Raw genomic sequence first — 21,360 nt, 5'->3', positions numbered from 1 at the left:
GTCTGGAATAGGGTGGCCATGTGGGGGAACTTTCCTTCAAAACTAAAAGAATCCCATGGCACTTTAACTCTTGCATAGAAAATGTCATTTTCTTCAAGGCAGGTAGGAAGGGAAGCTGTTTCAGCTCAGCTGCAACTGGTGGTTTGGGGAGGGAGGGGGATAATGAGATGAAACCTAGGTGAGTCTGCAGAAGTCAACTACACAGGTGCTGGCTTGCTGAGCCCCATAACTGCTGTAGGAAGCAGAAGCACCATGTAGAGACTATTTAGAACATGGCTCAAGCAAAGGGGGCTCTGGGGCTGGGAGTGCAGGCTGAAGAGGATTGTAGCCAGTGCAGGGACTGTGCCAGAGCTGGAACTATCTTGTGCCTGTTCAGGGTCCTGCTCTAGCCTGACAGGCATTCAAAGCAGCTCCTGTGAATTGCACCAGCACTGCCAGGGTGAGAGCCCTGACCCTATGGCAGGATGGAGTGTGGTGGTGAGGAGGGAGCTCTGGGGGGATGTAACCCCAGGAGAGAGCAGCAAATTAGGTCTGTGCTTCTGGGGCTCAAAAGGAGCCCATCCCTGGTGTATATGGGAAGTGCCTGAAATAGAAGCATTTTGGAAATAGCAAAAAAAAGAGTGTTTCGGAAGGACTCCAACCCTTCTCCATGTGATTTGCTCAGCACTTCAGAGGGTTTGTTGCTTTTTTTTGGTGGCAGAAGCTATTCAGGGAATTGACCTGAATTTTTGCATCACCTTGGATGCCTAGAAATTGCATTTATTTAAAGCAAATGACTTATTTGCTGGAAAAATATTGCCCAGCTATGTGCAGGAGAAAAGGCAGGTATTCCTAAAATTAACCCAGCATTAGCGCAAGTGTTTGGGCTCACAATCTTTAGGTACAGAAAGAGCTGCTGTACTGGGAGAGCCCAAAGCCTTGTCTAAACAGTGTCTGATTTCTGACAGCAGTCAAACAGCAGATGCTTCCTATAATCTTAGGGTCTCTTGCTGAGCTTCACTAGGGTACTTTCCTAGCCTCCAGCAATCTGTGGCTCAGGGATTTGTCTGTAAAAGCCACATCCTTATGTTGAATTATGTTATGTTATCCTTATGTTAAGGAGACTGAGGGGTGACCTCATTGCTCTCCGCAGCTTTCTGAGGAGGGAAAGTGGAGAAGGAGGATGGTGATCTCTTCTCCCTGGGATCCAGTGACAGGATGCCAGGGGAGGTTTAGACTGGATGTTAAGAAGCATTTCTTTGCTGAGAGAGTGGTCAGACACTGGAACAGGCTTCCTAGAGAGGTGGTCAATGCCCCATACCTGTCAGTGTTTGAGCCATTTGGACAACACCCTTAATTTGCTTTGTTAGCCTGAAATGGTCAGGCAGTTGGACTAGATGATCACTGTAGGTCCCTTCCAAGTTAAAATATTTGATTCTACTAACTCTCGATGGATTGTTGTTGTTCTGTGAGTTGGTCCAGCTGCTCCTTGAACTCATATCAACTGTATCCACAACACCGCAGAAAGGAGTTTCCTGGTTTAATTGTGGTATAAAGAACCACTTCATTTATGTTTTGAGGGCTATGTTTTCTTCCCCTTCCATCTGATGTCTCCTTGTGTGCTTGCATTAGAAGAGAAGATAAACCCTTGGTCTCTGTCCATCCTCGGCCTGCCTCACACAACCATATGCTTGAACTTTGTGCATTATATTCCATTTTAAGTATTTCAACCATAGCTCTGGGGGCTGAGGGAACCAAGGGGTCTGTACAGCCAATGATCTGGCTGGAACAAGCTGTGGTGACTGAGGTGGATGAAGGCACAGTGTGTTTCCTTCTGCCTGTGCCTCTGAGTACAGCAGGTCCTGAGCAAAAGCTGAGTGCTGAGAGCTGCAGCATGATGTATGTGTGGCCAGTACCCATAGAGGCAGGGTTAACATGATAACGGTCCAGTGCTCTTCAGCTATGTGCCTGCTGCTTGGTGCCTGACTCGGGGTTTTTTGGAGTGCCTTTGGTGATGTTTCCTCCACAGAGCCCCCAAGTTTCTGTGCCCATGTGCCAGGATCTCCCTGTGGCCAGTGGGATGTGCAGTGCTGCTGCAGCAGCACACCAGAGGATGATTTCTAGGACAGCATTTCAAAAAACAAGTTCATGTCAGCCTGGGATACCCCAGAACATGCTAGGACTTCCCAGGTGGCACACAGGCTCTGTCTCCTTGCTCCATTGCTTTCCCACTGCCTGAAAGGGCTGCAGCTCTCTAATAGTCTTGCCCAGCTTGTGGTATTCACACTGGTGGTGCAAAGTGGTTTCCCACTTGAAGCCAAAATTTCAGTAGCAGGAGTTGACTGTAGCCCTCCCTTCTGGGGAGGCCTCTCCCCTTGGTCTTACAGCCTGCGGAGTCATGACCTGTTGCACTTGAGGGCTCCCCACCCTCTGGAAGGAGCTAGACAAGAGCAGAGCCTGTTTTGCAAAAGTGCTGCATTTTGCAGGAGCTATTATCACGCTGCAGGTCTTTCCTCTGTTTGCAGCATTTGAGGTAAATGAGGCTTACATAAATGGGGGACAGATGAGGGCTACATGGGGGCAGTGGCGGTGCATGGAGATGCTGTCTCTGAGCCTCCCTCTGCAGTGACAGTGGTGGCCCTCTGCCCTGAGCCCAGCTTCCCTGCTATTCTGGCTTGGGTGCTAACGATGCTGTCACAGTTCTGATGAGGTGCCTCTGTCCCCATTGGCACTGCCCAGCTATTCTGACCCTCTCTTCGCCCTTGCTCTGCTCAGCAGGGGCATTTCAGCTCAGGCTGAAGGGCTTCTATGGTTTTGCTCCCGGCTGCTGGCTGCCAGTCATGCACAGCAATAGCAGGGAGTTTTAATGATGTAGATAAATATTTCTTGAGAGCACAGAGTTCACTTTATTAGTGATCAGGATAGCTATTCAGGGACAAAACATGGGTTTAGACCTTAATCCTTGGCTCCTGCTGTGTTGCAAGCACTCTCAAAAACCTTTGTGGACACCAAGGCCATTTTGGAATTTCAAAGTTAAATAATCCCTCTCTCCCCGTCCAGGAGGATTGGAGAATCAAAGCTGCAGTTGTGAATATATTCTGGCTCTTATGTGTCTCCCTGCCTTGAACCTGCTTGTGTGGCATGACTCCAAATCTTCCTAGCTTATTTCCTGTAGTCAGGGCTAGAGCTGATCAGAGAAGTTCAAAACAATCACAATCCCCCCGATGCATGGATATGTTGCAAACAAAAAGGACACTGAATTTTATCATAATATTAATTTGGTTTTTTTAAACTTTTCATTTACTTGCAATCTGTGTTTCTTCTGATTAAAAAAAAAAATCATCCCATCATCCAATCAAAGACAGGAAAGGACAAGCTGGCTGACCCTGCAGCACAGAGATCACCTTGAACCCAATGGTTAATCTGTGCCTGACAGACTGAAAATTGCTCATCAAAAGCAGTGGGCAAAGAGTTAAAAAGTTTGCCAAGGTGAATTCAACTGATGCAGTTAGATTCCAGCACAGTGTTAATGTCCCCTTTAGATAATGTCCCCTTTAGAAGTGGGGTTTCAGATCAAAGCCCTTGCTTTAAATTACACTTTCCTAGTCACCCCTAAACTTCTGGAAATATCCTCCAAATAGAGTAATAAGATGCTTGGGAAGACAGCAGGGAAACCCAAAAGATAACCAATAAAGTAATCTGCAAGGAAAAAAAAATAATCAGTGGACAAAAGACTTTGCTTTGCCAGCAGTCAAATCATTCAGCCAGCCACAATACTGTGCTCCCTTCCCATTCTTTGTACCCTAGCCCTGTGCATTTGTGGTTGTTATCTCTCCTGGACCAGATTAGTGTTGACAAACAAAAACCCAGGTAGCTTTGATTTTCCTTGTGTGCATGGTCAAAGGGAAGGAGTCATCTGCCCCTTGGTGTCTGATTTTTTTTTTTTTTTGGTCCTCCCTCTGCACCATGGTATGGAACAAAGACTTGAATTATGGCAGAAGAGGAATGAAGCCTTTGAAAAACTGTTAGCACAATTAGGCACTGAGGCATAATGCAGGGGGAGAGCAAAGTGGTCACTGCTTCGAGATCTGGTGTGCTCTGAGTTTTGGGAAGGTTTAGGCTGGCTGTGGAGCTGGTCCTCTGAGAGGGGAAGCAGAAAGACATATCTGCAGAAAAGCTAGGAGTGGTGGCAGCTGCTGCCATCAGCTCTCCTGTGACTGGCTACCTAGATAAGGTACTCTGACAGCAGTCAAAGTTTTTTGGGTTTTTTTTGGTTCAGCTTCTCCATCCTGAGCTGGTGTGGGAAGTAATTCCCAGCCCTGACGGGGGCAGACCAAGAGCCCGGGAAAGCAAGGAGACAACAGGACTACGGCAACTCATGAGAGATGACTTTCTGAAACTTGGAGGGTCCTTCTGGAAATGGAGGAACTGTCTGCATACCTGCCTCTTTCCTTAGCATTTCCTCTGGGCAGCCACTGGGAGATGGGACAAGAGGCACAGTGAGGACTTGGCTTTACCTACTGTGGCCTCTTCTAAAACGTGCTATTACTGTGCAGAACATCTTCCATAGGTACTTGGAAAGAAAATTTCTAACAAGGACACTGGTCAATGATAGCAGCGTGGTGTTCCTCAATGCTAAGGGCCCATGCTAAAGATAAGGATTATTTCTTCCATTACACAGCTGAGGAAGCTGAGCACTGAGAAATCCCCTGCAGGCTCCAACCAAGACAGCTTCAGAGCTGCAAACAGACCTAGACGGTGATATTTTTCAATGGACAATGTTGCTTCACATGATGGGATGAGGGTCTGGCAATCTCTAGGGCATTTAGATCGTGAGCAATAGCAGTGTGGATAGGGGAGCAAAAACAAAGACCCACACAGTCAAATTGCTGCTGGAAAAAATGCACTGAGGGTGAAAAGCTAGAAAAGGGAATAACTCCAGCATAGCACTGCCATTAATTTAATGTTCTTCAGATGTGATGGGAGGTGGCGTGGTGTATAGGTTTCCCTTCTGTGATACTGTCCCCAGAGCACTCCTTTTATCCTTTAGTCCAGGCTTGGAGGAAAGCTTTTACTCCCCCCAAATTCAGACTTTGTGGCAATGGAAAATGAGATCATGACTCTCTTGCTGGCAAAGTGATGTGAAACAATGGTGATATAAAAAAAAATAGTAATCTCTAGAAAAGAAAGGCCTAGTCTCAATTGGCATGTGTTATTTATTTTTCCTAGCAGAGGGAGCAAGAAACTGCAGCTGGAATCTCCAGTTGGCTTCCCAAGGTACTACTGTGACATTTTAATGATCTAATTCCCCTCAAAGGTGGCATTTTCACTTGTTCCCCTGACCTATTACTGTACAGTCGCTGTGAAACAAACTATCTGCTATCAGCCCTGACACCTGAGGCTCAAAGAAAAAAAAACCTGTGATACTACTGTAATAAATGGACTCTTCACCCTGTTAATCCTTATGAGGATGTAGCTGGCCATCCTCCCCACGTGCTCTAGGGCCACGGGCTCTTCAGGAGCACTTTGTAACAGCGGAATGCCGTTCATCTTTGCAGCTCCCACTGGCAGAGACTGTGACTCAGAGTGCACTGTGTGATGTTTCCTGGCCCGTTTACAGTCTCCTCCTGCATGGCTAAAGGTGATGTTCACGCTGGTGAGACCCTCTTCTCACTCTGTAGTGTGGCTCTTGCCCTGTTCAGAGGAGTTGCACCAGGCTGAAGCATTGTTTGTGATAGGCATGGCTTGGATGAGATGACCGGCAGAGGATGTGGCTTGCAGGAGGCCCTGCTCCGCAGCCAGGCTCTGGTTCCATTCTCTGGAGATAAACTAGTTCACGCTGGTGTAAAATGTGTGCAATGAATAACACAACTACAGCAACATAGTTTATGTAAAGCACTGATGTGGGAGAAGTTTCATAAGAGGTTTCATACCTCAAAAAGGCCTTTTGTCAAAAATAGAAGCATTTTCTCTAAGACAAAAAATATCAAGTTTCTTGCACAGTCTTACTGTCATGCTAGTGCTGTTCCTAGCTGCCATGGAGACCCTCTTTTCTCCCAGAGAGAGAGAGATGCTGTTACAGTCCTTTTCTGAGCAGGACAGAAAGCAGAAGGAGCCCTTTCAGGAGCTACTGGGCTGGGGCCACCAGCTGCCACCCACTGAGGCAACTGGCCCATCGTCCGAGAGGTTTCAAGGGGGCAGGCTGGTTAGGGAACACAAACGGGGCTGCTGAGTGAGCTGGGCTAGTAGGAAACAGAGAGCATGGCGACAGGTGAGCTGCTGATGTGACCTGTGAGGGAGCAGAGATGGGAAAGCTGGCTGGAAAACAGTGTGTGGGGAAATGTCCGCCTCCGCCTTGGAACTGGGTCAAGCAAAAGCAGCTCGGTGTGTGTGCTGCTAAACCTGCATGTACACACAGGTGTCCAGCACCAATATTTGTTTTCCTCTGGGAAGGAAACAGGGATACAGCAAAACCCCAAATAGGCAAGATACTCGTGCTCCTGCTCTGAAGGGGCAGGGCAGCTAGAGGGATGGGGAGAATCCAGACAGAGAAACCAGGCCATGGAAATTAATGCAAATGACTTTGTGGAGTTTCAGCCCATTTGCTCTGCAGGAAGTACAACTGTCAGCAGGGATAGGTAGTGAGGGAGGTGGGATGTCACAGCTTGCAAGATGAGATGGAGACAGTGGCAGATGCTTTTTTTTTTCCGAGCTTCAGGGGGCCCTTAGCATCACTTTTATGGACCAAAGGGGTATGATTGCAAGCTCCAGCCCAGTACCCCTTGTGAGGCCCTGATAACAAGTGAATGTTGCAAACACCCGTCCTGACATGGACAGGGATGGGCTGATGATGACCAGGGAGTGTTGAATGAGAAAGGAGCCTGCGGAGGCAGGATAATGTCTTGTGAGACCACTCCTCTATTCCTAAAATATGTAAACAATGACCATCTGTGCTCTGTGCACCATGTGCCTGTGACAGATCACCACTCACTTGTTCAGCCCTGAAGGGGGCGGGGGGTAGCGAGACCCCCCCAGGACCTCCACAACCCACCGACTCATTTCTAGAACGTTTCTGAACATTCCTGAGCACATACAGTGCCTGCTCAGTGATGACAGACCCCTGCCTATGGGGTGGGCACATCGGGTTATAAAAAGTGGAAATATAAGTTTTTGGTGTGTGCCCACCACCTGAAGACTACAACTACGAGCAGAGAACGTCGCTGGATCCAAGGGTGGTGATATCTTTTCTCTCTCTTTCTTTCTCTCTTTCTTTTCCTCTCTATCACTCTCCTTGTGTCTAACTTAATTTTTGGCACATTAGGGTAATATTGTCACACGTTTTGCTAAATGCTTACCTTTCATAGCTCTACTAAATTTTGAGCATTGTTATGACTTTTGCCAAGCCTCCATCTTTTGTAGTTCCACTGAGTTTTAAGTAAATTTATGATTGGTTTGAACCTCTGAAGTAATTGTCATTACTTCTGGTTACCGTGCAGAGAATTAAAAAGTTAACCTCACCCTTGCCCCCTGAGTGGGACGGGACACCCCTACATTTCTGTTAGTGTAAGTGGCAGCACGATAGGCAACATTGGTACCATACCTGCATGGTGATGGGGCCAGCAAGTGATGGTCACCAGATGGGACTGGTGATGGGAAGGCAGCGGGGCCCTGAGAAAGCACCTCTCCCCGGGGCACAGGGAAGCTTGGTGCACTGAGATCCATGGGGATGCTCTTGGAGCCACCCAGCGAAGGAGCAGAGCCCCTCCGTGAGCAACAGCCAGCAGCGTGGGGAGACTGCTACCTACAGCAGGCTCTGCAAACTGCCCTGGGGAGCACTCATCTGAGGAAAAGCTCCATTTGCATCAGTCGTCATTTCTAGGCATTTTTTAAAAGAAAATCCCTTTGGGGCAGGGGCTCTGTTTTCCTTCAGAGCTGCACATGATGGGATGTGTGCCTCTGCTCTAGTTTCTGAGTGCCACTGTTGTTGTAGGTTAATTATCATTAGTAATTAATCATCACCACTCACAGAAAGGGTTTTCCCTGCTGGTCAGGAGTTACACAGAGCATTAACAGCTTTTTTCCCCTGCAAACACAGGTCCGGTTTAGCCCAAGGACTTCTCTGGCCCCAGCAGCTGCCTTGGAGCCTGGCAGACCCTTGGAGGGGAGTCTGGGTTGTTCTGCCTGGTGACTTTTAAAAAAAAAAAAAAAAACCAAAAAAAACCAATTAATTTAAGTACAGCTAGCTAAAATCTCTCTATGCTCATGCAAAGCTTTGCACAGGGTCTCCTAGACTAAGTCTTGTTGACTTTTTCCTCCTTTTAATAAGTTTTTGATGCAATGAGGCAGCTGGAACAAATCTGGTGATATGTCCAGTGGTAACACATCAGGTTTCAAAGACATAGCTGAAAAAACCCAGTAACTGTAGTCATTGCTTTCACTATACTTAAAAGAGGAGGAAGGGAACATCAGGATGTTTCTGCTAGGGCCACCCCAGGGAAGGAGAAACTCCAGGAGACCTGCTGGCCTTGGGGTCACGCAGATGTGGGCACAGCAATGAGCCATGTCTCTTGGCAGGAGCCACTTCCACAGCACTTTTGGGTTTATTTTTCTCGTAGATCCAGCCACCAGATCCTAAAACAGTCAGGCATATGGGATTATGGCATGAGCCAATTCGGCTGGTTCAAGTTTATAAGGAACTCAGTTGCCTTTTTTTTTTTAACTCAAACCAAATCCCAAACATAAATTATGGGAACCAGGAGCTTCCTGGCGCCTGCAACTGCTCAGCAAAATTGACTTCTCGGTCAGAGCGCTGCTGCTCATAGCACAAACCTGGCAGCTGAGCACCGGACCCAATTGGAGCCCTGCTTTTCAATTCAACAAAAGTTCAGCCAACTTAGAGCATTTCAGACTCAGTGAATTATTTTCTGACAAAAATGTTGGTTTATTGGGAAATTTCTGGCTGGGTCTAATTGGGACAGCTGTTAAGGCGGCAGTTTTCACAAGAACTAAAAGTCGCTTTCAGATGAGTACAGCTCTTAAAACGGCTGCTGCTTCGATAGCTGTTCACTGCCTTTCTTGTCTGATTATTGAGCTTAGTATCTCCCTGCAAGCTTAAAAAAAATCCACTTTGCCTGTCTCATCTTTCTCTTCTCTTTACCAAATATTATCTTCTGCCCCTCCTCCTTCTTCAAGGAGACTCTCAGTTCAAATTTGACCCTAAATTTGAGCTTTGCAAAAATCAACATGTGTAGCATTTCAGATTAAGAAAATTTATCTTTTTTTTTTCCCCACTGAGATTCCAAGTGTTCACAAACACTGTCAAAAAGTCAAAGCAAACATTTGCCTTGTTGCTTTAACGTGGGAGATCCTGCCAAGAAAACTAACAAGGCCTATCTCCACAAAGGGAACAAACTCATCTAATTCTTTTGGTGGTACTGGGAGATGTTCAGCTTGCTAGCTTTTTGTAATGACTTGGGGTTTAATTTAATTGTTTTTCCTTTCTAATCCCACATACATTTTTGCCACCAAAGCCAGGAAGTTGAATAAACCATATGAATGTTCTTAAATACCTCATACAGTCCCAGAGCCTATGAGCTGGAAATTTTTTTTCCTTAGGGAGCTGTGAGCTGTAAGGGCTTCATGAAAGACCTTGATGAAACAATATCATGAGTCTTATTCTGATCTGCTGGGAATTCTCACCAAACCGGCTTGCTCGCCACTTGACAATGGGAAGACCTGGAGCTCCAGAAGCCCCCGGCATGCCCTGGCTTTGCAGTTCTTGCAGGAAGGATGAGAGCAGAGATGCAGCATCCCTTGCTATAGCCCAGTAGTCCAGGGTGGTGGCAGCTGCTCTTGCTTGGGAACAGTGCAGTGTGCATCTCAGCCAGGGACGCACTGCTGCTGGGCTTCCTGCAAGAACAGGGCCAGGCTGTCCACTCCACCGCTCTGCCCTCAACCATCTCACCGCTTAGGCGTCTTCATTTCTGCTGGAGTTTTACCACCAGCAGTCACTATGTCTCTGACAAAGCTGGATCCATGCCTGGTACCTGATCACTGCTGAGTTGCTTGAACAAAACCGGCCAAGTGTTGCTTGAGCATCCCCTTTGTGCCAGCTCCAGCTGTGCATGCCGAGAGTGCGTGTGGGGCTGGGGCTGCAGCAAGAGCAGCTCTCCAGGGAATACACAATGCAGATATGGAAATTGCTCTGGAGCAGAGTGAGGAATGGATTAAATTTGGTTCAGATTGAATCAAAATGTCTTTTTTTTTTTTTAATATGGCTTTCCAATGAAACAGGAAAAATGAAAAAAATTCATCTTGTCATCTCAGTATGTTGTTCAAACCAAAACAGTTGTTCTTTTTCTACCCTTTTTATTTAAAGAAGGTCGAGTTTTAAATGAACAATGGTGTGCTGAATTGCAAAAATTTGAAGCATTTAATTTAGAAAATGGATCAATGAAACATTTTGGCATTCTTAAGCAAAACATTTCATTTCAAAACAGGTTGAAAAAAATGCTTTGATTGCAGCTGGTTTGTCTTGGATTGCGGTTTTGTTTGGTTTTCTTCTCACTTAAGCTAATTGCCAAATTCTGCCTAAATTTGACAATTGTTTAAATGCCTTAAGACTGTTGTGCACCAGATTTGTGGTTCATTCAAAATGAAAAATCTTTGACCGCAAATCACACATATACAAGGAGCTAATGGGAGACCCCTGACTTTTGGCTCCTGATGCACAGTTTTCTGCAACTTGTGCTGGGAATGGCTACCTGACAGCAGTGGATCCCATAATTCCCCTATAGGCAATGCCCTGTGGAGCACAGTTTTACTCCTGTTCATAAATAGGCTGCTAGAAAATGGTGTGATGCCAGCGCTGTCCCTCTGGGGTCTGTGCTGGTGCCCTTACTGCTGCATGGCCCGTTCTCACAGGAAAAGAACCCAGCAGCCTCCCTGGGGTCCCCAGCTCTCCCCAGACAGGGAGGGGGGGGCCTTCTGCAGGACTCTGGGACCTACGGACCTATGGAATACGTACAGTGCCTTGCACCCAGCTGTCAACCACAGACCTACCCCTGGGTGGCAGAGGGAAGGAATTTAAATAAAGAGGAGCAAAGTTTATATTTAGAGCTGGAGGATGCTCATTCATCAGATTATGCCAGTTTTAAGTAGGTCAGGCGGGAGACCCAAGATATTGGAGTCCCCTTCAAAGGCATCCATCCGTCACTTATTATTCCAGGCATTTCCCTTTCGCTCTGCCTTCCTTTCACAGCCCCGGCCCTTTGTCACTGTTTCTGGGCTGTGCTGGCTGTCACTGTGCTTCCCAACACTTGCTCCTTTCATTGCCTTTCCCAGCCCTCATCCCTTCCTGACTCTGGTATGGTAGTGGCCTCAGCCACATCATCAAGCTGGGGAGTGCTCAAAGCCACAGTTTTGGAGTGCAGCCCAGCAGGTGGAGGCTGGAGGGGAGGCTACATGTGTGGGACGCTCCTCACAGCACCGTGTTCCCCCATGTATGGGTTTTTAACCTGAACACAAAGAGGGTTAGGTGAAAGTAAGCAATGAAAACATCCAAAATGCAAAAGAATCCCCCAAACCTCCTCACTCATTTAACCCTTTCAATCTGGGAAAATAATTGTCTGCCCTAATCAGCCTGAGATACCTGCCTGCTCTCCCCAGCAGCATCAGCATCCAGACATCCTTTTCAGCCAGTTTCCCCTGTAATCAATCCTAATAATAAGGGCTCTGGACATGTACAGGACCCTTCCTGTGCGTTCCCAGGCTGCCTCCCCAACAAATGCACAGCAAGGAGGAGAATGGCTTATGGGGTCACATCGCATGACTCTGAAATGCAACCCTGTTGCCTTCATTACCCAAAAAGACTTAAATCCTCTCTCCTTCAGCACGGGCAGGTCTGACACAGGCGAGAGGATTGGCATGGAGCAGACCCCAAGGCTGATCCTCCAGCAAAGCATTTCAGTGTGCATTAAGTCGTTTTTTCCCAGCTGACTGGGGTTATTTGAGTGCTTGTGATTATGGGCTTTGTTGGGTTGTGGAAGGGATCTCGCACCTGGGAGGCACGGGACTTTGCCGCTGATGGGAAGGAGCCTGTGAGCAGGCTGGGCAGGTCAACAGTACCTCGTGCCGTCCCCAAGGACAGGCATTCGTGCCGGCCTCCGAGCAGCTCTGGCACAGGCTGCTGCCTGCAGGGATGCTGTGGACCCTTCTGTTGGCCACGCTGACATGTTACCATGCCAAAATCACCAGCAAGTAATACCCGCTTGTTTTTATCAAGCCATTTTCTTCACTCACTCTCAGCCTATTATATTTTTCAACTCTCAGTGGAATTTTTAATTTTTTTTAACTCAAGGCCTCCTTCGAGCTGATCACAAGGGAACGCTGAATGCTTGTTTTTTAATATTCTGACAGGTGCTATTTTGCTATTTGCTTGTGATGATTCAGGACATTTGCATCTCTGTCCTTAACTAAAAAGCACTTCACCCTTGCTGCAGGGGTATGGCAAATTTGTCTTGATCTATTCATTTTGGGGGACTTTTAATCAACATATCCACTCTATCAGTGCGGGTGCATTTCTGACAGGGAGGTGACGTTTAGCACATTGTGGAGAGCTGTGTGGGCGTAATTATGGCTTGCTCTTTTTTTGGGGGGGGGTGGTGAATTTGACTGCTGTTGAAAGGCATTTTCTAACAGCATCCTAGAGTCCCTTGTCGGCCAAATACATGGGCAATCACAAAGGCAAAATTTGCTGCAAAGCCTGAAGCTGGTAGAGCTGCCTGAGGAGTCAGTGCTTTGCCTCCCTGCTGCAGGGTCTAGCCAAAAGCCTGCAGATAGGCTGCCCCCACTTTGTGGGACTCCCATTAAATCCCACCCTGCTTGCACAGTCACGATCTGGTTCAGCTTATCTACATCTCTGCAGCACGACTCCTCCTGCAAACACCCAGAGGCTGGGCATGTCCTTCTGCAGTGCATGGGACAAAGGCGTGTGCTCGGTGTGCCACATTGGTGTGCATTTGGAGTATGCCAGGGATGATCCCTGGTCTCTTTCATACACAGAGACTTTTTTCAAGAGGAAAAGGCAGCACCTTTCACAGCAGGGCTTTATTTAATGGCAACCTGTGTTGCCTTGGTCTGTCAGGGAGTATCTGTGAGCTGAGGAAGGGATTCAGCTGCAGCTAGGCGGGCAGTGACAAGTACATAGTCTGGAAGCAGCTTCCACTGCAGGAACCCGCCAGGCCTCAGAGGAGGATACAAAGAGAGGGGAGACCCCTCCATGCATGTCCCTTGTGTGAGGGTGAGAGGGTGCTGGCACGGGTCTGTCTGCAGGGATGCTTCAAGGCAGCGGGATGCGGGAGGGGTAAAGCAGCCCCAGGCAGGGTGGTGCACTGCCCTGGCTGCTTGCCCTGAGATCCCAGGATGATGGGTAGCAAACACCGTGCCTGGACATAGGCAGAGGCCACCTGCCAAAGGCAACTCCTTCCATCCCCCAGAACCTTCTTTGCAGGTCTTTCCACCTGGCTGGATCCTGCTCACAGGTGGGGCAGTGGGAAAGGACTGCAAGCCTGCCTGAGGGGTTTCACCCAAGGAAAGGCATCCAGCCCCTCATGTGCCACTGCTCTGGCTGGTCCCCAGCCTGGTGGGGAAACAGGAACTGGGCTTTGCCTCTAGGACCTGAGCCTGCCAGGCAGCAGTGACCCCAGGGATGGGGTCCCAGGAGAAGGGGTCAAGCCCTGGGTGCTGAAATCCCGTAACTGCTTTCTGATATTCCAGCCTTAACTCTTCTGTCTCTTTCCACAAAATACCAGGCTGAAAAATAAATCCAGCAAGGCTCCCACTGCTGTTCTGAATGTTTATCTGTTCCGCTTTTCCAGGCCAGGGTGTGCAGGCTTGTGGGATCCTTTGAAGATTATTTCTCTTCAGTTTTCTGAAGAGACTTCAGCCTCCTCTTGAATCTTTTTATTTTACCTCCTTTCAACACATCGGCCCAATTTCTCCGAGACTTAACACCGACAAACAAGATTAAGATTGGAGCTTAGTGAGTATTAGGAGAAGATCTCTCATTCCTGACGTGCTAGCAATTACCAGATCCTAGTGCCAGCATCTCTCTTTTGGAGAAGCGCTATGTGTGCAGGCATTTCTGCTCTGATGACTTTGGGAGTGCAGAAGCTGGAGGGCACTGAGCGCGAAAGCCACAGCTCACGGTGTCGGCTCCTTTGCACTTCAGCTGCCACTGATTGCTTTTAGCAACCAGATCGGCTGGGATGGAGGGGAAGAAAACCGAAGGTGAGGGGGACGGTGGATGCTGGGCACTGTGGCACTGGCTGTGTTGGCCGAACAGGGTCTGCATTTCCACGTATTTGGTGGAAAGTAAAATCCCAAAGTGGGGGAGGAGGTACCTGAGTGGTGCTCACCATGCCCAGCAGCCAGCTGGGCTCATGCGCAGTGCAGGGTTGATCTAGGTCAGTGTTTCACAGGAGATCCTGGAGCTGAGGGAGAGCAGTGCTGGCATTTCTCCATGTACTCTTGTGGGCATAGGTTGAGGAGCATCATGGATGCTCACAGGGGTGTGGAGGTGGACGGGGGCAAATGACAGTGCCAGCAGCAGAGAGCAGCTACAGCTGGGTGGAGTCTGGACTGGGAGAGCAGCCCTGCTGTGCCATGGACTCGGGAGAACCCTGGTGTCATGTGGTCTCTCAGGGCTGCCATGGGGACCAACTGTCCTGCTGTATCCCACCTGGGCCAAGAGGAGATGGAAGGAGAGGCAGTCCCATTGCTTCCCCCCCCCCCCCCCCCCCAGTCTGGGAGTGGTTAATAGCAGCATAGAGGATGTTCTCTTCCTCCTGAATGAATGATGCTTTGGGCCAGGGGTGGAGAAGGGGCTGCTGAACTGCTCCAGGTGAGGAGCAGGCACTGCCCCTGCCCTTAGCAGGCAGGTGCTGGGGACCTCACATGCCAGATGGGCAAAGTGCATTGAGGTGTGCCAAGCCTGTTCTCAGCTGGTCACCTCTCCAGTGAGCTCTTGCTAATGCGGCCTGTGGGGGTGGCACCATGGACCGCAGAGCTACAGTCCCGATCACTGCCTCCCTAAAACAAAACAAAACCCAGCCCCTCCAAAATGTGTCCCTTGAGTTCAGGCACTTGAGCAAAAGAGGCATTACCCTCTTGCTAGGGGAGACACCAGAGCTTCACAGAGGAGGAAAATAAAGGATCCTGAAAATGCCTAGTAGCTCCCAAGAAGGAAAGAGGTGGGAATATGGGATCACTGCAAGCATCTGTCCAGGGCTTCAGAGTCAGCCCCATAACAGACAGCAAAGCAACACAGCTCATGTGACCCCAGATCAACTGGTACCTGCCGCAGGAGGATGCATTCTGCTTTGGCTCTCGGAGGAAAGCTTCTTTCACTGGTTTCTCCACTTGCATTACCCTCAGGCTGACAAAATGTCAAACTGCCAGGCAAACCACAGAGCCAGGGCAAGAGGGAAAGCAGAGTGCAGGACCCAGATCAGCTGCTGGAAATGGTTGTAATTGCAACAGCTAAACTCGGCCACAGATGAGCAGTTAACATTATTTACTGGTGTATAAACATTCCCGTGCCAGTGTACAGAGAAGTCATTGAAATCCCTGCATCTCTGGACAGAAATGCTTAAGGGTATTAACAATAAAAGGCAACTGTGCTTCCCTCTCTCACTCTCTTAAATCCTGCCAGGGAGGCCAGTGATGTGCCCTCAGCTGCGCTTTCAGAGCTGCCGTAGGGAAAGGGTCAGGCAGGGTTACCGCTGGCGACATCCATCCATGGGGTTTTGGTCACGAGTGCCATCTTCTGCATGTGCAGGCTCTGCTCTGAATCCCAGCACGTCCTCTGGAGAGCCCTAAGCCCAGGTTTTTCCCAGCTATTGAGCAACCCCGAGAAGAATCATAGTGTGAAATACAGTTTGCATCCCAGTGACAGTTTTTGTTGCCTCCACAACCTTCCTGGCTCCTTTTCCTCTACCCTGAACTACTGCGGCACAAGTTGACAAGGAGCTAGTGTGTCTCCATGCAGAGGCAGCTGCATTTCTACAGTGAAGAGAAGCAGCTGCTCCTGTTACTGCAGCTGCGTGTCCCCAAAGTTTGTGTCAGCAGTTGCACAGTATTTAAAATATGAATGTACTGCCTGGGAGTTATTCTGGGTGCAACACACCAAAATACTAGCTCATGGTTCTGTACTGGACATACGACATCAGATGTATGGATGGCATATCTACGAATTCCATTTCAAAAAGTATTGAAACACCTGGTGCTCAATTTGCTGAGATTTTTCCCTTTTTTGTCAAATGCTATCAATTCTCTTCCCCTCCCCACCCTTTTCCATGTACATTTTCTCCTTTCACGTAGTGATCCCTAGGAGGAAAGTAACGTGTTAACCCCTGAGCTGGGGAGAGTGCCACAAGAGCAGAACCATAGAAGTACAGGAAATGGTATCTTTCCCATCCCCAGGATGACATCAAGAACTGTTCTGACACCCAGGATCAGATCACCTGTCTGTTTGGTGATCTCTTCCCACTAAGCAACTAATTTTGAAGAGGGACTGTCCACAGTGGAAGGGAAGTGGAGACTCCTTCAGGCCTGGTCTGACGTAGCAGCAGAGGATGAAAGTTCTCACTCCCGTCAATGCTCTTGTCACCCTCTGGGACAGTTTGCACCAGCTCTTGCTATGGCCTGGGCTGTCCTCCCACACCCCTCATTCTCCTTGGAAAACATTCACGTCACATTTGTTCAGGCTCCAAACATTTTTTTTTTAATCTGTCAGCACTGCAAGTTCACTCCAGCACCTAAAAACCAAACTGCGTCCTGCGTGCTTCATATATCATCGCTGTCCATAACGGTGGGAAGCCAGAGCCCAGCTGGAGCGGTTACTAATGTCATGTGAGCCCAGATGCAGCAGCTGCTGCTGTGCCTGGTCTCCCTGGTGAGCCTGAAAAAGACAAAACCTCGGCTATGTTGAACAAATGCCCTGGTAAACAAATGTTTCTACCATGCAGGATGTGCCCCAACTCAGAGAAGAGGGTTGAGGCTTATACAGGGTTTTTCATCCCCCAAGCTTTCCAAAGGGACCCTGTAACCAGCTTCTCCTCAGATGTCCTTCACCACTCTTGTCCCAGGTGTGTAAGCACACTCAGCCTCATGGATGCTGCTGTAGGAGACTCACAACCTTCTGCCAGAGCCAACAACCCTATGCATGGGGAGGAGATCCATGGGAAACCTTGGCGTGGGAAACCTGTCTTGCTCCTGGAGGATGCACTAGCTACGTAACAGCACAAGCCCTGGTTCATTACCAGGAGGAGAATGAGCATCAGGGACAGTGGCTCTAACTGTGTTCTGTCCTCAGACAGACGACGTGGAGCAGTGACAGGAGGAGGGAAAAATTCACCTCCACGCAGCCCTTCAGAGCTCTCTGCTGCATGGCCCTGGCAGTGGCTGCCTGCAAATACCCTGGCAGCTCCTTGTTCTGGTGTCACCAGCTCCACCAGCAGTGATCTCAAGCCTGACCTGTCCTGCAGAGCCCTGTGGGATCTGTCTCTGCCCAGGGTCCTCCAGTGCTGCAGTCCTTGCTCCTCCACCCTTGAAAGATCCTCTGCGGAGGATTTTGCTAATGCCAAGAGCCTGAGTTTTCTCAGAAACAAGCTCCTAAACACCTTGGGTTAATACTTTTCTCCACTTATATCTATTTTGCCTCAGTACAGCACTCCTGATGTAGCCCAGAAGTAGAGCAGTCTCCTTGAAGAGAGACACTCCTTGTCTTTGGCATTGCCTGAGGCAAGTAGTGACCAGCCCCTTGCACAAGAGGAGGGCAGAGCATTGCCTCCTGCCTTCACCTGCTGCTCCAGCCTGCAGTCATAAACATCACCCACCAACATGGGAGCAGGCAGCACAGATTTCATGACTGACACTGCAAAGGAGCTTTTGAGAGAGCACAGTGGGATTCAGAAAGGGTTGCAGATGTGCCCAGACTCATACAGGACTCTCTGGCTCCCTCTGAAAGCACTGCCAACCTTGCAAGGCTTGGGATCTTGAACCAGGGCTGGAATTGTCTCCTCGTCTCCCAGGGCTAAATCCTGCAGTGAGGAATGCACAATCAAACTCTCATTTACTGTGGCAGCATGGCCTCCCAGCTCTGTGCTCATGAGGACTCTGTAAATCATAGGTTTTAGTAGTTTGCTGGTTAAACTGAAATACCAGAAGGGACAAAAAGCATCTTGAATAAAACATTTCATGTCCTGTTTAAGTTTGGAGAATCCCATGACAGTAGACCTCAAAACAAATGTCTCTTCAAAGTGGAAAACAGGGACCATTTCCTCCCAAAACACTGGTGCAGGACATTCTGTCCTTCTCAGCACTTACTCGAAGTGTGTCTTTTCCTGGTCAAAATCATTCACTGTGAATTTGAAATAGGTTTCTCCCAGGCTGAGTCTGTGCTGTTGATAAATAAGGTGTTTGCTTGAAAAGCAGCGCTCTCCCCTTGCTCTCCTATACCATCAACACGCTTCATTCTTATCCTTGGTCCAAGTAAAAGACTCAGTACCAGTTACAACAAGAAACCTGTGTAGATGAAGGAGAAGATCAGGGAGGACAGCTGCTTGGATGCTCCCAGTGCATACAACTGCCTGGAAGGTGTCCCCAAAACAGCATCATAAATGGATGTTGTGATTCTCTAACACTGCTCAGACCACCTCTAGCTCTCCAAGCACCAGTCCTCCCCAGATCTCTGATTTCTCAGGTAGCAGAAGGGGTGGTCAAAAGAAATTAGTCCCATGAATTTCCCCACATACCACTTCACATCCTGCGTCTTGAGGGGGAGCTGAGAGCACATATATGAACCTCTGGCTTTTCTGTGATCTGTTCATGACCAGAATCCTCAACAGCTACATCCTCCCTGCAGCTGCTCTTGCACCTTTCCTAACGTCTGGATCCCTGAAGAACTTCTGGGGAGATCCAGTGGCTTGCTTTGAAGCTTAAAGGGCTCTTTTCACCTTCACTGCTGCTTTGATATTCATTATTTACTCTTTTGACATGTGCTTCCTGTAAACTCTGCCATCCCAGAGCTAGCTTCTTTGCATACAGTAAAAGAAACATAATCTGCAGCTGCTTCGTTACAGGGAAATGCCATCTCTGAGCTGCAATGCCTGCAGCTGGCTCCTATGGCTTTGAGGCTGCTCAGATCCCATGCTTGAGGGCTTAAGGTAATCATTGCAAGAATCAGCAAGGGAGAGCCTGTGTAGGAAGATCCTTGAAAAATCACCCAAGTGTGCTGCTGTCATTTACTGCTTGTAGTCCTGTAGCACTCCTAGTCCCAACTAATGCTGGTCCTAGCCATTAGGCACTGAGCAGGCACCTAGGGAATAGGTATCTCTCCATCCTGCCAAGCTGAGCAGATGAGACAGTGGTTACCAGCATGCTGCAGATGGAGAGCAGAGAAGTGATTTGCCCATGCTCGTGTGGGGAAAGCTGTGACAGGGCCAGGAGTGAGTCAGTTGTCCTCGGTCTCACTCAGTAGCAGGGATGGTCCCACTCCAGTCCCGAGGGGTGGCACCAAATTCCCATTTGTCACCAATGTTACCAGCCCCTCTGGGAAGTGCAGGACCAGGCACCTCTGTTTCTGGCTCCTGCAACTCATGGCTGTAACCAGATGACGAAGGAGAATTATTGGTACTTCACGTAGCTGTAACAAAGTTGGTTCTGAGCAACTCTCACCCAAAACTCACCAAGAAGGAATCTGTTATTCCTGTTTACAAGTCAGATGCCAGCAGTGAAAAGAAATGCCCAAGTGCAGCTTGGCAAACCAGGAGAGCAGAGTGCGACAGGCTGAAAACCCACAGCCCACCTGCGACCCCCAACTGTCCCGCAGCTCCCACCCACGCACCCTCCCGGCTTCTTTTGCAGGACAACAGCCCCAACAGGTAGGAAAGGACCTTCCCTCTGCTGCGTCTCCCTTGCAGCTCAGCCCAGCGGGGCCTGAGGGTTTGCATATTTTAACAACAATTACCCACACGTTCTTTTTTTTTTTAAAAAAACCCAACTGTTGTGCATTAAAAAAAGCTACTATTAAGAGAAATCAAGCGCCTCGCTATGCAAAGGGGGAGCGAGAGATCCTTACACCAGCTGACGGTGCTCGCTCCCCGGCAGCGCGGCGGCAGGCAGATGCGCGGGTCTGACTCTGCGGTGCGCCCCCCCGCCGCTGGCGCTCAGCCCTCGGGGGGGTGCGGGGGGAGCCAGCCCCTGAGCGGGGAGGTAGGACGCTGCGCTGAGCCCCTCCCCGCCGCGGAGTCGGAGAAGAGATGCCCAACTTTCCCCTTCCTCTCCGGCGGCGCGGAGCGGGGCGCGGAGCCGGGCGGGCGGCGGCCCGGCTGGAGCGCTGCGCAGCGGGCAGCGGGGGGGCCCCGCCGCCGCCCCGGTCTCGTGCTGAGCCCCGCCGGGGCGGGCGCGCCGCCGCCGCCGCCCCACCGGGGCCGGTCCTTGCGTCGCCGAGATGCCCGGGACGGTGCTGCTGCTGTGCCTGGCCCTCGGGCCGTTCCTGCGCGCCAGGTGAGTCCCCCCCTCGCCGAACGGAGACGCCCCCTCCTCGCCTCAGTTTACCCGTCGGGGCAGTAGGAGGGAAGGGGCTGGAGTCTCAGCATCTCTCCCCATGCCACCCCACCCCGGCTTCAGCGGGGGTTTGGGCATCTCTGTGCCCCCGGCGGTTCCTTCCAGCCGACCCCGAGGCAGGGTCAGGTCTGGTCGTGGCAGTACCTAGCGCCTGCATGTGCTCTGCACGTCGAGTTCCCCCTTCGCATGCCGGGAATCAAGAGAACATCCCATTTTCCACCCCACCATTACTTCGCTGGCTGAATCCTGCTGGGGGCTGAGCCCTTTCTGGGGATGCGCAGAGCAGGACCTGCGGGAGCTTGGTACCTCCTGGGGGCTCCATCCATCACCAGAGCATTTCCACGTGCAGTCGGGCTGGGTGGGAAGGAGCCTGTGTCCCCTTCCCTGCACCCCATCCCCTGGCACCCTGAAAGCCCCCACAAGTCTTGCAGCCTGGCAGGAGGAGGGCAGTGTGGGCTCCTGCCTTGTTCCACAGGTTGGCCTCAGGTCCCAGCTCTGGGTGCCAGCTAGGAGTCCGATGCCAGCCTGATGCCACTGGCACGCTGTGCAAGGAGGCGAGCAGAGGCATGGGGCTGACAGATTATGGTTCTCTCCCAGGGCCAGTGGTTCATAGCGCTTTTCTGTAAACAGTGATGAAAGGCCCCATGCACAAGGGGTTTTCACGTTTCTTTTTCCCCCCCCCTTTTTTTTTTTACAACTCCTAGCTCTGCTGGTGAGTTTAATGGCTAAATCAGGGAAAGAACATGTTCTCAG

General features: G+C 49.8%; 1 protein-coding gene across 1 annotated transcript in view; it reads left to right on the top strand.

The window, feature by feature from the left end:
- The first annotated feature begins 20,343 nt into the window (after positions 1–20,343).
- LOC104630546 (gamma-aminobutyric acid receptor subunit gamma-4) overlaps positions 20,344–21,360 on the top strand; it is a 43,610-nt gene continuing 42,593 nt past the window's right edge. Inside the window, exon 1 of the mRNA XM_075763417.1 lies at positions 20,344–20,547. Coding sequence (XP_075619532.1) covers positions 20,492–20,547 — 56 coding nt within the window. The 5' untranslated portion in view covers positions 20,344–20,491. The remainder of the gene's footprint in view (positions 20,548–21,360) is intronic.

This window comes from Balearica regulorum, chromosome 11 (genome assembly GCF_011004875.1).
Source record: "Balearica regulorum gibbericeps isolate bBalReg1 chromosome 11, bBalReg1.pri, whole genome shotgun sequence".
Taxonomy (NCBI): Eukaryota; Metazoa; Chordata; class Aves; order Gruiformes; family Gruidae; genus Balearica; species Balearica regulorum.
The sequence above is the reverse complement of the archived record's forward strand: the minus strand, read 5'-3'. Positions and strand labels throughout refer to the sequence as shown.